Here is an 18,489-nt window from a genome sequence, read left to right as displayed (position 1 = left end):
ACTAATAAAAGTTGCTTCACTCAAAATGCTATAACTCACAAACTAATAGTACGACAGCTGTCAAATTTATACACGTGTCTTTTTAAGGTTAGGGCTAACTAAAAATCATATGGATTTAATACTAGTAGCGCTATCTATGTGTCAGCCTATGAACTTTTCAGCCCACCTAATATATCTGCCTAAGCTTTTCTGCTAAAACATTCATTTGACCTTCCTTGCATATTTCTATACTCTCTTAGACACTAATCGACCACTTTCGTTAGCCATGCCTCATTTATATTCAGAGCTTTAAACTATAATTAAAGAAACCTTTTCCAACTATACCAGCCTAATGGAAATGTTCATTACTATTCCCATTAATCGTCTTCGATATAAAAAAGAAAACCACGATTATAAAAATGTACTAGAAATACTTAATGATATTTGAAATAGTTTATGATCTAAATTTTATTTTTAATATGTAATATTTTGTCTTATATTTACACTGAGCAACAAAAAAAAACTACTGGAGTGGAAAATTATTATTTCTTACTAAGCTTAAACCATTTGATTCGAATATGACAATGATATTTGCTCGCTAAGAGATATGATGTAATACTAGAGATATGAGCGTTTAAAAAACTGGGAATACTATGAGAAGATGATTATTTTAATATCGGATGATTGACTGTTTTCATGCGGTTTTTCGTTATTATTGTAAATATAATATAGTAAAAACATGTTTTTGTGGTTTAATTTTGTGGTTTTATAAATTTGTCAACAATGATGTGACACATCAGTGGAAACAATCTAGCGCTAGACCTTTAACCCAAAATTTATTTTAAAAGATTGCTTTTATTACTTACTGCGATAGATGTGAATATTGCATTAACAATTTAATATATTGAAATTTTATAAATCAAAATCCGAATACCAATTCAGACACAATATTTTTGTTCAGATTAATCATTCTATCCATGACTCGTAATATTGTTGGCTATTTCAAAATTACGTTTATTATTAATTGATAAAAATCGTAGCTCGTCATATTTTTCCAAAAGTATATAAACCTATTATTTTAAAATTTTGAAGTGAAAACTATTACATTAATCAATTTGAATTGAAAACTATTATATTAATCAATTTAAAGTTCATATTACTGTCACAATTTTATCTAAATTAAAGATCAAAATTTTCCTTATTTAAAGCACCAAATATTTAAATTAAAGCTTAGATGAAACTAGTGAATATTTACTTAAATATCAATGTATACCTTATTTTAAGTGCAAAGAATTCGAAATAAAGTTTCATTAGTGAATACCATCTAAACTTAAATTTCATTATACATATGTCGTAGTGCTAATTTAGGGTCACCTGTCATGGCACTTTGGCATTTATGCAATTTATGAAGTCCGATTTTGCTGCAAAACGAGTGGCATATTTGTATGATGCCATTGAAACAAGGAAAAAAATGCGACACCGATTTTGCTTTCGCAAATTGAGTGGCTTTTATAGTTGCTAGTTTACCCAAAACATCATTCAAATTGTGAATTCTATGATCTTTCAGCATTTTTAAGCAATATTTGTTGATTGGGTCATTATGTTTGTGCACTTGTTCTGTGCAGCCACCTAACTTCATAAATTGTTTGAAATGAAACAACATTACTCTCCATAATTTTGGATAATTCTTCAAATTAAGAATGTGCAACATTTGATGAGCGTAATAAAACCGTTGTGATGGCTAAGTGCATTTGAGCAAAGCTTTAATCTGGCAAAAAAAACTTAATTTTGTAATGTTTCTGTGTGCGGAATGTGCGGGGGATATAATCGTGTGTGAGGTCACATTTTGGAAAATTTTGAGGCAACATTTGGTCCTGACCTGAATATTATAGAGAACTTATAGGTGATTTTCAAGATAAATCAGCTGATAACTAAAAATAAAACTATCACTGTTTGATGTGTACATGTGTAGCTTGTATTGGTTAGAAAGTTTGTTATGAAGGAATAAACAATGAAATTTGAGGTTATGAGTTGCTGCCGGCAATATGTATACTCACTTATGCCGGGAACCTTACAGTTTATAGCAATAGTTTATTATTAACCTTACAGTAATAGTTTACTAATACTAAGATTGCTTAAGAATAGTTTATCAATGTATGATTGTCCATAAATGAGTTTATGTATTTACAGAAATGAACTTTTAAATCATCAGATAAATTAAATCAGCTGATAACTAAAAATAATTGTATGTGATGTATGTATGTAAGCTTATTGTAAAAAACTAAATGTATGTAAGCTTATTGTAAATCATATTAACAATTAGATACAACATAACTTCTTATTGAATACTTATCTCGCAGATAAAACTCCGTGAAGAGATATACTTTAAGCCGTGAAATGTCAGATTTGACACATTTGGCCATAAATCAATATATATCGTGTATTACCCTACAAGAAGCTACACGCCAAATTTGAAATTTATATATACATATGAGAGTTAAAACTATAAATATTTATATATTATAGATAACGAGAACCAATAGAGCAAATTTCATAAAATATAGAGTGAATTATAGGCGTTTAAACAATTAAAATCTTCGCCATATCAAGGCGAACAGGTTGAAAGATACGAGACGAACGCTTATTAAACGTCAGGGAGATTCACTTTCCGCGTGTTTAAAACGCGTTGTATACGATATTTTATCTCCAACGTAATGGCAGACGATACATTAACGTGTATTGATGACCAAAATGAGCAATATGGCAAAGTATGAAAACGATCGGATAAGAGATAAAAATGACCACTGACACGAAAGCCATGTGAAACGTAAAAGAGGTATGTAAAAAGGGTGAGAGCCCACAACCCGAAAACTACGATATTACTCCAGAATTAATAAAAAAATTATATGATTTCAGACAGTTATCAACAACAAAAGTAAAGTTAAAAAATATTAAGTTTAATAATTATATATTTATTTATAGTAATTATTAGAATAGCTCATTTACAATAAATAAAAAAAAATCTGGTTGAGGAAACACGACCAAAATGCAGCCAACACGTTTTTCCCCATTTCGATCCATTTCGCAAATTATTTCAATATTCGAATGAACACATTGATATAGTTCATAATTTGTCAATACATTTTTATACTGAGAAATCGCTAGAGCGATATTCTCAATATAAAAATATATATCAATCGATATCTCAATTCATATACATACATATATATGTATAGGAATATATACATATGTATATATGATTGTTAGATATATGTTCATATACGTGTTATGATTATTATGATGTCATGTTAAATTATTATGATATTATATTAATATTATATTGTTATGATTGAATGACTGGCCAGAGTGACGCGTTGGAGCTCTCTGTGATGTCACTGTGGCTAATATATAAAAAATATAATAAAATAAATATTAAACTAAATTTAATTTCATGGGAATCGCAAAGGCGTCCTTATTTTTGTCGCTCCCTGTAGATAGAAAGACATACACAAAGAGAACGTTTTCAATACGTATTTGAACGCTATTGTGTATGTAAATATGTTACACAGAATCCGTGAAATTGTATATTACCTGTAATCAACCAAAAATTGCCGAATGCGTGAAAAATGCAAGCCCGTCGCCCAGTTCACACATTCGGCAAATTCTTTGGCGATTACATGTAATCGGCAAGAATTAATAGAAAATAAATTAATTAATTTCAATAGTCAGCTGTTTTTTTATGCGGCTTTTCAATGTCATTGAAATTGTTTTGGATAAAATACATTTTTGCGGTTATTAAGCAATTCTCATTAATTACTAACTTTAAATTCTAGTTAATTCGGAAGTAGGTATTCCTTTTGAGTGCAAAAGATGCATGGCAGATTTGAGTAGTTTGCCGAATTCCGATTTTGGTGAAATTTTTTTTTTATTCCAAAACGTGTTTCATCTGTGTGAAGACGATTATTTTAATATCGGATGAGTGGTTATTTTTATGCGGTTTCCATATAAAATTGTATAATAAACATATTATTGTAAACATATTACTGTAAACATATTATTGTAAAAACATGTATTTATGTGGCATAATGTCACATATAAAAAAACTCTGTTTTTCTTATTGCAAAAGATGTGAATGAATATCGCATTTACAATCCCATCCCCTATCTCTCTCCAATCCCCGACATTTCTCAAATTTGGCAAGTCCAAATCCATCGATTGTTTTAAACATACATACATATACATATTTATTTTTTAGATTTTATTTAGATCTACCAAATAATATAATTTTGTTAGTAGTAATAGTATTATACTATTCTAATGTTAATGTACAGCATAGTAGGAAAAATAAGCTCAAAAACCTATTTAAAATTCTTATAAATGCTCATAATACATCTAATGCATAATATTAATTAACGACTCTCTAAAGTCGATGATCTAAAGCAGATTGTGCTTAGGTAATCTGTGTGTTATACCTGAAGGGTATAGACATTTAGTTGTAATCACCGAGACTCTTCACAAGTGTGTTAGTATGGTTATTAGTGATTCTGTCATAGAATCTACTGGTTAGTTTGTTAGTAATGTCTGTAACTAATAGAATATTAATGAACAAAATATAATATAAATTTAAGGCTTAGTTGTACCAAGTGAATATATACATATATCTAATTTTAAGTGTAATGAATTCGAAAAAAATCTAAACTAAACTTCAATTATATGCATATATGTATGTTGGTCATAGTGACGATTTAGGGTGACCGTCATGACAATATGGCATTTATGAAAAATAAAAAATAAAGGTAATTTTGAATGTTTGGTTGCAGTAAATAATTAATACACGTTTCAATGCCACAGCAGGGTTAAGATATCCTTATCTATCGTGATACAAAAACTTATAAAAACCGCAGAATAACAGCGCTCGGTATCATTCGCTGCTTTTCCTTCCAATTGGTAAGTCCAACTTAATTATGCTGTTGTACACTTGTATTTCAACCGTGTTTATAATGTCTAATTTTCAACTTTGTTTTTCAGGAGAAATCTTAGTGAAAATCAGAAACAAGATGTTCGTAGTGAAAGCGAAGTCTGATTTTGCTGCAAAACGGGTGGATTATTTGTATGACGCCATGATACGAGATAAGATATGCGACTCCGGTTTTGCTGTTCGAGGCCGATAGTATCTTAATTTGAATTAAAAAATATATAAATTACAAATTTTTCTTTTCGTCAGTTTAATAATCATTTTTCATAATTGCAGCTTCCACATGCACTTGATCGTGTTATCGGCGTGCAGCGAATTCTTTAGGAGAAACCTAGATAAATTGAGCGAGACTTTTTCCCCTTTTGACTTCGAAGTCATCGATGCAATTCTGACATACTGTTACACTGGAGAAATAAGTACGAGTTCATAAAAATTTAAAATAATACATTCGACATACGTGTTTTTGTTTTTAAATTTAAATAATCTGAAATATAATTTAAGGCATAGACGACCGTCACTACGACAAATTAATGGAGCTAGCCAACCTACTCGAGGTGGAAATTCCACCGCGATATGAAACGGTTGATCTTTCTAATTGTCTGGAAGTTTTGAAAACAACGAAAAATTCCAAATTAGTAAAAAAGGCAATGGATTTGACTCTGGAAAATTTCGAGACAGTGAGTGTTGATTATATTAAAATGTGTCACTTAAATGTTTTTCAATTCCACTTTTGTTTTAGCTACACAAAAAACAAGATTTTGTTAAACTGCCAGCTTACACCGTGATCGAAATCTTGAAATCGAACTATTTGAACGTGCCTTCCGAAGAAGACGTATTCAATGCTGTGAAATTGTGGGTAATTTATGATGCAAACCGTAAATTTGAAATGGCGCAGCTGATGAAAACCGTGAGGTTATCCTTGCTGTCGATGGAGGTATTTGAGAAAAATTGAATTTTATGGTTTTTTGGAATAAAATCGTTGAAAAAAAGTGTAATATTTTCAGTTTTTTGTCGATGAAGTTATTACGTTCTGTCATTCGTGTGCAGAGTGTATGACCCTTCTTAGACAATCAATTAAAGGCAAGAATGATAAATCTTTAATCCTGAGAGAGACCCTTCGTATAAAAAAAGGAGAAAACATAGCATTGGTTGGGGGACAGTTCTATGATGTGAGAATTTTATATCAGAAATATAATATTTTGATTGGATTGTAAATAAACTATTTAATTGTATTACGTGCTTTCAGATGGCAAATACGATCGATATATTTGACGGACTAGAGAAAAGTTGGACTCTATCCAAAAACATTGAAATTAATAAAACAAATTTTGCTTCTGTCATCGCAGAAGATTGGATCCTTATCATCGGCGGGCGCAGGAATAAAGCAGTGACTTCAGTAACGTTTTCCGGTGTTGTGAATTCAATGCTTAGAGAAATTAGAATATAATGAATTAATTGGTTTTCAGGTGGAATACATTGATTTGAAAAACGGCCAGAAACATCCATTCAAGCCATTAAATCAAGCCCGTTGTGAATTCTCTGCAGTGACAATTCGTCGCGATTCGTCTACGGATGTCTATGCCATTGGTGGTCATGCTGATGATTTTTTATCTTCAGTGGAAAGGTGATTAAGTTGCAATGACGTCATCACATTTATTGAAAAAGTAGTTAACGTTTATTGATTTCGATTAGGTGCAACAACAAAACTGGAAACTGGGAAATCATCGCTCCATTGTTGGTGGCTGTAAATTTTCACAGTGCTTCTGTCATCGATGACAAAATATTTGTAACAGGCGGATATACAGGTGGAAATGGCTCTACGAATAAAGTGCAGATGTATTCAGTGGAGACCAATTCTTGGACATACCGCGCTCAGATGATTCAGAAAAGAGACGGACATTCGGTGAATATCAATTAATTTTATTAACAACTATTGCAAATGATATAAAACTATCCAAAATAAAATTTACTTAATTTGCATCGCATCATTTTTAGAGCGTCGTATTCAAAGAGAAACTTTTTGTCGCTGGTGGCAGTATTTGGAAACCTTTTACTAATTTAGACAGTGTCGAGCACTATGATCCGATTGCAAATGTGTGGACAGAATTCACCAAACTACCGAAACCTGCACACGGAATCAGTCTCTGCTGTTTCCAAAATAAACTTCTTAGCATGGGTGAACTTTTTACATAACTTAATTTTAATTTATATGCTTTAAATGTAGGAAAAAAAATGTTTTTTTGATTTTCAGGTGGAATTGATAAAAATATTAATTATTTAAGAGATGTTTGGGAATACGACGAAACAAGCAAATCTTGGAAAGCTTCAAAAAGTCTTAGCATAATGAGATATCATGCGGTTGCACATGTTATTCCAAATGATTCGATTATTTGATCAGCTGATGTTTTTTTTTTTGTATCATTTCAAAAAAAATGTAAAATGTAATAAAATAATCATTAAATGTATTTAAAGTATTTTTTTGTTGTATTTAAATTTTTAATGTATCTGCCTTGTATCTAAATGTTTGAATAAATACATTATATGCAACAACTTTTCAAAACAAATTTTATTTATTTTTCTGTGAATTTAATTTAATGTTTATCTATCGATTAACATATCAGCCATTAAGCTATTTCTAACATAAATAAATAATATTATCCAAATGAGCTGATCAATAAGGAAGTGGCCAAAGTCAAATATGTACATACACATACATATATTTCATATCTTTAAATCATGATTTTAATTATACAAAATTAATAAAAAAATGTATTCAATTCAACAATTTTTATATTTCATTTCTTATATTTTTTTTTGTTAAATAATACGATTTAAAATTCCTATCAATGTTTTATAATAATAATTGAAAATAAAGAAAAACATATACTTTTTAGGTTATATGTTAATATTGTATATTCAAAGATTTTAACACATTATAATCCCACGTACGTAGTAGCAATAGAAGAAGTTTTGTGATCATGCGAATCATCAGAACCGATCACTGATCACGTTTTCATGATCTAGAAAAAACGTGTGTGTATGTGTACGTGTGTGTCAGTGAATTTTGGGGATTTTATATCGAACTGAAACTTAGTATCGGTTACTGAAATTCTTATCTATACAACGTACATTTTTTTTATGAAGAATTAATTAATTTAAAACAAAACACTGGAAGTACCGGCAATACCGGTATCGGAAATTTCAATGCCTAACTGTGTTACACAATAAAGAACTCACTCCGGTGAAGTTTTTCTCTCGGTTTGAAACGATCGATCGTTACGTTTGCGGCGCACGTAAAAAGGCTAACAATGAAATTTAAAGTTAATACACGAAACGCGGCAACATATTGAAAAGTTTGTATTTCCTCCAAGTTTTCCATTATGTGTTACGAGCGCGCGCGCGCGAATGGAAAGCGTACATTTTTAACAACGAACAAGTCGATACATAATTTATTATTATTCCGCACGTATGTTGCGAATTTTCTACTTCTGCTTCGGCCGAAATTTTTTTTAAATATCCGTAATTTTTACGTTACTATATCGTTTGTAAGCTATTTTCGACGCACAGTGTGACCGTTGCAGATTTTCCTAGACATTCACGATTTTAATCTAAACACATCATCTTCAATTAAGGATCTTGGTGTAATACTTAATAACAAACTCGATTTCTTAGAACATATTTCCTTCATTACCAACAAAGCATTTAAATCTGTTGGATTCCTACTCCGCTCAACAAAACCCTTTAATGATCTTTATGTACTTAAATTACTTTATTTTTCCTTTGTAAGGCCTCACCTTGAATTTGCCTCAACTATCTGGTCACCTTTTTATTTATCCCATAATAATTGTATTGAAAAAGTCCAACTTAAATTTATTAAATCCTTACGCTACCTTTTCCCTACCTACACCCATACTATCGTTCCTGATATTTTAAAAATCCGATCTTTCAACAATCTTTCTGTCAGGCTACGAGCCACTGATGCTACATTCTTCTTTAAGCTTCTCAATGGTTTCCTTGATTGTTCTGATTTACTGAGTAAAGTTAGTTTCAGGATCTCAGTTAGGTATTCTAGACACGTTGCACTCTTTTCATTAAATTCTTTCAAAAGCAAATCTTAAAAATATTCTTATCTACAGCGTGTTTATCGCATGTTTAACGAGGAGCTAAATGAGGTTGATCTGTTCTGTATTTCCTTATAGCAATTCAGGACCATCAGGAAAATCTTGACGGATTGCTCCATTTCTTCTTCTATTATATAACCTTTTTCCAATATTTTAACACTTTAAATTTAGTTATTCAATATTCTATTTAGTCATGTTTTAGTTTTTATTCGTTTCTTTTTCATTTGCTTATCTCTATGCACCATTTTATGTAACTTGTAAAAAACTGTAATTGGACTCGGATGTTATTTTGTTATTTTTATGCATTTCTACATCTTGTTGTTGATTTTTCAATAAATAAATATTTACAAAAAAACTATTATCTTTTTATACTGTTGAATTTATGTATTATTTGGCCTGAGCCACGGCTCGGTAGTGTGGCTCTTGCTTAGCGCCGAGAGATCGTTGGGTTCGATCCCGTGAGTTGAATTCGCTTGAAAATATTTTTTTATGAGTTATCTGTAATTCTGCTGGTCAGGCTTGGATATTTGTGCCTCCAAGTCGAGCGTTTCCTATCAGAGTTTGGCATTTTTTTTATTACTAGCCTCTTCTTACTTCACTTTTGATATTTTGTCTGATGAAATTTGGCGCATTTGTCCACACTGTTCCCATCGCTTTTTATCTTTTCGCCACTCTCTTGCTACGTCAGATTTTAATTGTTTAAACAGCTATAAATTTTTCATTTTTCATTCACGTTATTCTGATTTCATTGTTGAAACGATTCCTCCATTAAATTGGCTAAAAACCCATCCTACCCACAAACAATGTCACCACTATTTGAGGATGAATTATGTACAATAAAATTTATTTACAAAATTCATAGATGTCTCGTTAATTTCGTTTTTTAGTGTCTCGTAATTCAGCGACTTATGTAATAAAAATGCTGCATTGTTTGTAATTGGCCAGGAAGGCGCGTGAATTTGGGGTTTACGTGTTAAGCCTTCCTGGTATATGTATATGTATATAAAAATAAATAAATTTGATGTACTTTTTAAAATTTTACACTTGTCACACTCGATCAAACATGTGACTCGTGATATTCAACGAAATAGATTCGTACTGGGTGCGTTTGAAACTTCCAGATTGGAGTTCAACTCAGGTCTAACCAAAAGCTTTAACGATAAATTTTTGATTGAGTAATACTAAAATAGGTATGTATATGATATATTTTATTAAAATTTTGCCAAAAATATATTCACTTTTGCAGAAATTTTGATTAGAATATCCATATACCGGGTTTAATAATTTTTGTAAAAGTTTAAATTTTAAAAAAGTTTTTAAAATAGATTTTCTTGACTTTGTCAACGATTTTAATCAATTATTAAAGTTGAACTATTCAACTATAAGACTGCCACAGTCTTCATGTTTTATGTTAAACTTTTTTTGTTGATTTCTACACCGATAAACAAATTGTGAGCTTTTTTTGTATCGTCTTTGCAACATAGTTTTTCTAATATATGTATTTTACCCACTGAATACGAATACGATAATTCAATATACATACATATATCAACAATATATTTTTTCAAACTCAATTCTGTGCGGAAAAAAACCACCACTTTGAGTTCATGTCTTTGTATTAAAATCTCACAATATCTAAACCCTTATATTAAAGCATCGAAAATAAATTTTCACCTTCAATTTTTGAGATATAGCTTTTTTAAAACAAATTTAGGGAGTGTCTAGGCAGATGTGCAAACGGCTACACTGTGCGATGGTTTAAAAAGTTTCAATTTGGATATTTTTTTACTAAACCTCAAAGTATGTAAAAACGTTTGGAGTGAGATATAAAAGGTTTTTCTATCAAAAAATTATACCTTTCAGAAATTATATTCCCGACACGCTGAGAATGTTGAAAAACATTAAAATTATATTATAAAAATACTAAAATACTTTCCCATAATGCCATTTATTTACTGGTAAAACATTATGTATTTCAAATTTGCAGGGGAAATTCAATTTTATTACATAAAAAACGTGATCGTTATAATATCTATGTATTGGCTAAATAATGGCTTTGAATATTTTTTATGCAAAATAAGTTTACGACAAGAAATCGTAGGAAGAACTTCAAATTTTAGTTTGAAATAAATGTGATTTTCTCTTGTACTAATTGGCAATTAGTTTACATTTTCAAACTTAGGTTTGTCAAAAGCTTTTTGTTCTACAATTGAAATTATTACAATTGACTTTACATTAAGTAGAGACGAATTTGATTTATTTTCAGTGTATTCTTTGGCATACATTTATACAATTAAAATGAACCTTATTGTTGTTTAATAGTGTTAGTGCAGATATAACTAATATTTCAAATTCAACTTATTTCAGAGAATTCAGAAAACCCATAAATATTTACTAGGAAATGTGGCATAGCCTAGAGTGACATCTGTGGTATTAAACTTGCAGTATTAAATATTCAAATAGTCATGATTTAGTAAGTAGGATGGTTTTTGCCAATTTGATGAGGAACCGTTTCAACAATTAATAGATAAATTGGCAAACTCTGAAACAATCGACTTGGAGTCACAAATATCCATGCCTGACTAGCAGCACTACAGAAAATACTCGGAATAAATTATTTTCAATCGAAATCAATCTGTGGGATTGAACCCAGCAGACTCTTGGTGGTTGGAAATAACGCAATCACCAAGCTATGAAGCTGGCTTAAAATACATACAAAGAAAATTATGTGTTAATAAATTCATTTTAATGTTTTCTGGGGCTTAGTATCTAAAGCATATTGTTATGTACCTCGCTTATCAATGTAGTTCCCACAATAATCGAATTCACTTTCTCACGCGAGTAACACGTCCATTCCTGTAATGGGATATTCAGACAAGACAGGAGTGCCGGACTTCGCCCAACTCAGGAATGCCGGAATTTGCCCCACTCAAAAGATAAAAAATCACTTATATAGATCACGATTCGATCACATCAGTCAGTCATTACCATCGACTTCCAATAGTCAGTCATCATCATCGACTCCGAGAGTGACAGTCATCACCATCAAGACTCCGAGAATGGCAGTCATCGCCATCGATTGTCTAAAGATTGCCAAAGTTAAATTGAAATAGTTCTACATATCTCACATTAAATTCATCATCATTCCATAATCTGTCGTTTTTCAAATACATCTACAATAACATTTTAATAATAATAAATGGGTTTGGTGCAAACGATCGACAAGTGCCAGACAGACTGAACCACAGATAATAAATAAATCTTGGTTAGTTAACCAAGTAGTTTTAAAAAAATAAATAAATCTTTCATCGGAACGTGACAATATGTACCTACGTGCATATGTAAATATATATGTATATACATTACAAATTATATTCACGTGTTTTCTATAAGGTTTTGTTTATTGCATAAAATCCACTCAAACCCACATACATACATATATACATACATATATTCTCAAGGATTACGCTGAAGTTTTATAAAGCGATTTTCACTCGGATTATTTCCACAGGAGCTTTTTACGAAGAGTCAGGGGGGGGGGGGAATAGAAGGGAAAGGGAGTGAATTTGACGCGTTAAAAATTAAGCTTTTAACGTCGCACGAATAAAAAAGCGATAATGTAACAGAACTTTTTTTTTTTATTATTCGAAAACCGAAACCACAAGTCCAAGTCCTCGACAAACTTTCGCAGACTTTTGAATAATGCACACAAAAGTCCCACTTAACGCTTGCCCGGCCCTCGCATTACTTTGCTTCGGATAAGTCGCGAGCCACACTTTCAGAGACACTGGGGAGCCGGCTTAAATGAAAGTCAGCCACTTCCGGATTCACCGCAGTAGATAATGTCGTCTTAAAAAAATAAAACGAAACGAAGTTGATAAATTGCAAGCGTAACTATGGACGTAACGCAAGCTAACGTTGATAAGTTATAACTATGGACGTCGGTGAAAATTTTTACAGTTCTTAATGAACAAACCATCTTTCAACAAAGAGATAAATCGGTTTCATGGAAAAACAGAAATAGATGTATCTATTTCTATTGATTTGGTCTACTGTTTTATATGGAAATTAATCTATGAACATATATTGAAAACGATAATCAAAGTAAAAATCAAATTTTAGATAATTCGCACCATATGTAAAAACGTAGAGTCACTTAAGAGGGCTGTACACCCGAAACCTTAATTTTGTAGCCGTTCCTTTCTTCGATATATATATATATATTGAGTGAATGCGACAATATATATATCAATATATATATATTTAGTGAATGCGACAGTTGGGCTTCGACCAGATAATACGTATTTTAAATCGACAAAATCGATGTTTCGTATTCTCCAATTTTATCCTCCGAAACTGGACCAATTTTTAAAAAAATTCCATCATCGGTATGAGAAAGATATTTTATATGCAACTGTGTGCGTATTATTTTTAAATCGAACGTTAAATAAACATGCTGGACTCTTTTCGTGGGTGTAAAAAAGAAGCGATTTTATAGATGTTTGGCGGCTCCTAGCTCCTATAAAAAATAACTAATCAAAAAAATAAGAGCACAGATGCATGCCAATGGTAAATATCCATAGCATATTAAAAAATAATTCTCTAGAGCCATAATTGAGGAAGGGAGAAGTATAATACGTTTGTATGGACAAGGCGCTGGTGTCCAGCCCTCTTAAGCTCTATATTTAAAATTCTAGCACAAATTATAAGGACTGATTTGCCAATCTGCAATGATTTATATAAATTATAATAATTGTCTTGAAGATATGTATAGGTACATATTTTGCCACATGAACTGCATTGGATTAAATAATATTTTCGTTCATTAAATTCGACAAAATATCACCTATTTAATCAAAAGACCAACCAATTAATCGAAAGTACTTAATCAAAAGGCCAACCAATTATTATTATTTAAACTATCTTTATCTTATTATCTAAAAACATCTTTATCTTTATCTTATTATCTGAAAACATCTTTATCTTTATCTTATTATCTAAAAACATGTTTACATATTTTTTTTAATTACATGCATACATACATATATTATAACTGTAATGGATATAATCATGAATTTATAGAGATTACTATTTCAAAAATACGGCTAATAAGTGCCTTTACTAGAAACACATATGTATGTGAATATTTACGAATATATAGATGCATAAAGTTCTACACCAATTAAAATTATTTCAAAACTAGTTCTACGTCAATTGAAAGATATATATTCAATTTGAACACATTATAAATAATTTTACATTTAATAGTTTTTTTATAATTTCATTCCAAAATTATATTTTTTATTTATTTTATTTCAATCGAACATGTACGTTAGCCTTAACAAGTCGCTCCAAAGTGACGAGTTTACTAATACAGATACAATAAATTAATAAAATTAATACAATCATGTTTGATACAATGTGAATTCACTCAAACATCATCCATAGTGACATCTATGGAGAAATGTTTGCACCATTTTTACTATAGAAATTGGTGAACCTCAAGACGCTGAATAACTTTGCAAAAGAGATTGGAAAAGAAATGGAAATTTACAGAATTCAATGAAAATCAGAAAAATTGGCAAACTCTGGAAGGAAACGATCGACCTGGAGGCACAAACCAAGGTCTGGTCAACAGCTACTAGTGGGAATAGAACCGTGACCACTCCTCTCTAAAGCATAATATGCTAACTACATACATATGCATATATATGTATGTACATACACACAAAAAGTTTATATCAATATATTGGAGAAGCATTTGAAATTTAATAAATTAAAATAGCTAGAATTGTCAAAAATTTTATTATATGACATTTTGCGTTTATATTCGAGTGAATTTTACGAATATTTTCATTGAAATTTGCAAAAGACCTGGACGTATATGGATCTCGTATGATATCCACCAGACAGACATTTGGAAAAGGTATTTCACAATAAATTTCGCCGTTATTTACTCCCCTTTGAGCAATGTGGAACGCATCAGCATAAAAAGATGAAATATTAAGCATCACACCCTCAAACCAGACATCCCCCAGACGAGGACCTAAAGGGCAATTTTTCCGAGCGTTGAATATTGAAGGGAAATTTTACAGATATAAAACGTCAAATTATGAAAAAATTACATTAACATACATACATATAATAAACGGTAACATGCAATACATATTATTTATATAGAATGGTATTGCTTTAATGTAAATTTTTTATATGGGATATATACTTTGATCGGTCTTTGAGCCCATACAAGCTCATACACGCACACATGTCTAAGTATATGCGATCGTTTCATAAAATATTGAAAGCCCATCAATCTCCTATTTACAATATAAAAGGAAAGGACCCTTTATGAGACCTTAGGTCGGCCAGGAAGGCCATAGCTTGAATGGGTAAGCAGCTGTTGGCGAGAATCGCTTGCAAAGCACCTATAGATACACCTCTACATAATTTTTACAAAATAAATCAATTCTTAGTAAAAAATACGTTTCGAAAATGATGGGTGTCGAACTGGATATTTTCGGGTTCGAATTATTATTATTTTTTGGTAGAAAAAAAAATGCTAGGCCGACTCATTTGATACTTGATTTCTTCCTCATGAATTTTCGTCTCATATTTATATTATATTTTTCCGCCACATCTAGCAATTTTTCTCGTAGATTAACGTCACGTCTAGTGCAAAATTCGTTCGACGTTATTTTGATTTAACATCACTTTTTCTACTTTCGGCGATAAATCAATTTTATAATTTTATCAGCATTTTTTTCTCATATTTTTCATTTAAAGCTACACAATTTACACCTTGCTATAGTTTTGAAGAAAATCATCAAATCAAACGCTTATACATAAATAGTATCAAATATATCATTTCGAAAAAGACTTTGTTTGTAACTATTGTTGGTTCGTAGAAAAATAAATGAATATTCAAATAAATTTAAATAATATAAAACTATTCAAATAAATTTAAATAAGATAAAACTATTCAAATAAATTTAATAAAATGGTTACTATTAGATTGGCCATGTTTAAGCGGTTTATATTACAAATACCGAGCGAAGCCGGGAAAACCAATAGTAATAAAATAATTACAAGTATAAAAGTTTTTTTGTTTATTTGTTTTCTATACTACAAATTAAAAAATATGTATTTTATTACACATATTATATGTATATTAATACAGGCCATGAGACATCATAATCTGAAATATAAATATATAAGTTCAAAAAGTCATCAAAACTATATTAAAGTCAGTAATATTTAATATTTAATTCAGTATTGTCATCAAGTAGATTTTGTATTATTGGTAAATTAAATTAATAATTAATCATATTTTAATAGACGAGTTTTTATTATATTGTTTCTCTCAAGGATATTGGATTAGATATTTTTTAAATTATGTATGACTTATTCTGGCCTAAATTCTTCATTGTTCTTAATTTTGTTCTGTTTTAGGATAAGTGACGAATATAGTCTAAACAGAGTTTAGAAAATATTTGTCGAAATTTAAATATTAATCCAGTTTTTTTCTATTGTCTTATTCTACCAGAATATTGGTGGTTTTACAAGGTTATTCTATGATTCACTTCGCTTATTGCGTCTGTCACTATTCCTACATTCTTCCGATCATTTTGAAACTTTGTTATTTTGCGCAATTTGGTCAACGATAGAAATTTAAATAGCTTCCGCCAGTACATTTGAATAATGATCAGAAAAAATTGACAAACTCTGATAAGAAACGATCGACTTTGAATTAGTCAAAAATATCCAAGTCCAACCAGCAGTATAGCGGGATCGAACCCAATAATCACTTGGTGCTAAGCATACATGTTAACACTGAGCCATATGTTCCACTTTTCACTACCCACTTGTCAGATTTTAATTGTTTAAGCGCCTATAACTTTATCTTTTTCACACTTTATCTTTATCTTATAAAATTTGCATTATATGCACTCATTATCTATCATATGTATATATTTTAACTTCACTCATAGAGTATATATAACCAACAGCGTGGTCTAGTGGTGAGTATTGAATTATTTCATGCTTGATGTCACGGGTTCGATTCCCACTGAGAGTCTCGTTGTTGGTCTTGGTATGTCGAGGTCGATTGTTTCTTATCAGAGTTTGCCAATTTTTCTGATTTTAATTGAAACGGTTCATGTAAAATTGGATTTTCCTTCCCAATTTTCTGTTGCAAACCTTGAGTTATTGTTATATCTCAGGTTTTGCCAGATTTCTCACCATAGATGTCTCTGTGGTTGTTTATCGAATGTAAAAATTCGTATTCTTACATGAAAAATGTTATTAATCGTATTTATACGATGTTTGTAATATCTGACCATAGATGTCGGGTATTGTTTCGATTTACATGTGTATGTATGTATATGTATATATATAATAATTATATATTTAGATGTGGTTAATTATGAGTTTTCAATGTCTTGTAATAAATTAGCCATAGTGACGATCTGGAGCTAATATGTCACTATGGCGAAATTGTAAAAAATAAATATAATGAATGCTATTTTTCAGAATTACGTCAGATGTAGCACAATACATTTATTAATATCCATCGCTATAACCGAAAAGTCAACACATACTACTACTCACAAAAGTCAAGGACAATGAGAGGAGAAAACGGAATTTAAGATAAAAGATTATCCATTTCAAAACCACCCGTTGAAATTTCAACGGTTTAAAAAAATTTTTTTAATTAAAATGGATAATTAATTCACATATATTTATAGGTATGTATATGTTAATATGTATTAATTATAATAAAATTATGTGACATGTACGAATTTGTCGATAAATGTAACGAGTTGAAATTTCATTCGTTATTTGTTAAAACGTTCAATTTAATCAAGAACATAATTTAACGGGATATCGTGGTAAATTTACACGGTTGTATGGAAGCTGTCGATCAAATTCATCAAAGCAAACTTTGCTTTGATAATACATTTACCGCAATCCGTTTTCATCGAAACCCGTGTACGAATTATTGTGAAACATCAATCTCTACGTCACTATTTTAAACAATCAAAATACAAAGGCCAACTGTTACTTGAAGCGAATTTCAATCGTAAATTTATTGCAGCTTTGTATTCTAATTTAAATCTGCTTTTTACCGACTTTCTTTGCCTTGGCTCAATATTTAATTTAAATTTGTGTTTGGTGTATTTTTCAAAGAAATATATTGTGGCTATCTGTAATGATTTGATGAAATTTTATGTATTGGATAATAATATAAAAATAAAATTCAATCAAAAGTTTTTTCAATCTTCTTATATTTTTGACTAATTTTAGAACTTTTATATAAATACTAGCTAAACCCAGCATGCGTTGCAATGCCAGAATAAGGCATGCAATTTCCGTTCCCGTTTCCGTTTCAAGTGATGAATGGAGCTCAAATAACGT

The 18,489-nt window shown here is 30.4% G+C and overlaps 1 protein-coding gene across 1 annotated transcript; it reads left to right on the top strand.

The window, feature by feature from the left end:
- The first annotated feature begins 4,905 nt into the window (after positions 1 to 4,905).
- Positions 4,906 to 7,499, top strand: LOC143916907 (ectoderm-neural cortex protein 1-like). The gene is made up of 11 exons (XM_077438191.1): positions 4,906 to 4,926; positions 5,008 to 5,149; positions 5,231 to 5,370; positions 5,456 to 5,631; positions 5,694 to 5,888; positions 5,959 to 6,123; positions 6,201 to 6,350; positions 6,421 to 6,578; positions 6,647 to 6,857; positions 6,950 to 7,130; positions 7,179 to 7,499. The coding sequence occupies exons 2-11, from the start codon at positions 5,037 to 5,039 to the stop codon at positions 7,196 to 7,198; spliced, it is 1,509 nt and encodes a 502-aa protein (XP_077294317.1). The 5' UTR covers positions 4,906 to 4,926; positions 5,008 to 5,036; the 3' UTR covers positions 7,199 to 7,499.
- The last annotated feature ends 10,990 nt before the right edge of the window (positions 7,500 to 18,489 follow it).

Source organism: Arctopsyche grandis, chromosome 9 (assembly GCF_051622035.1).
Source record: "Arctopsyche grandis isolate Sample6627 chromosome 9, ASM5162203v2, whole genome shotgun sequence".
In the NCBI taxonomy this organism is placed as follows: domain Eukaryota; kingdom Metazoa; phylum Arthropoda; class Insecta; order Trichoptera; family Hydropsychidae; genus Arctopsyche; species Arctopsyche grandis.
This window is presented reverse-complemented; position numbering and strand designations above follow the sequence as displayed.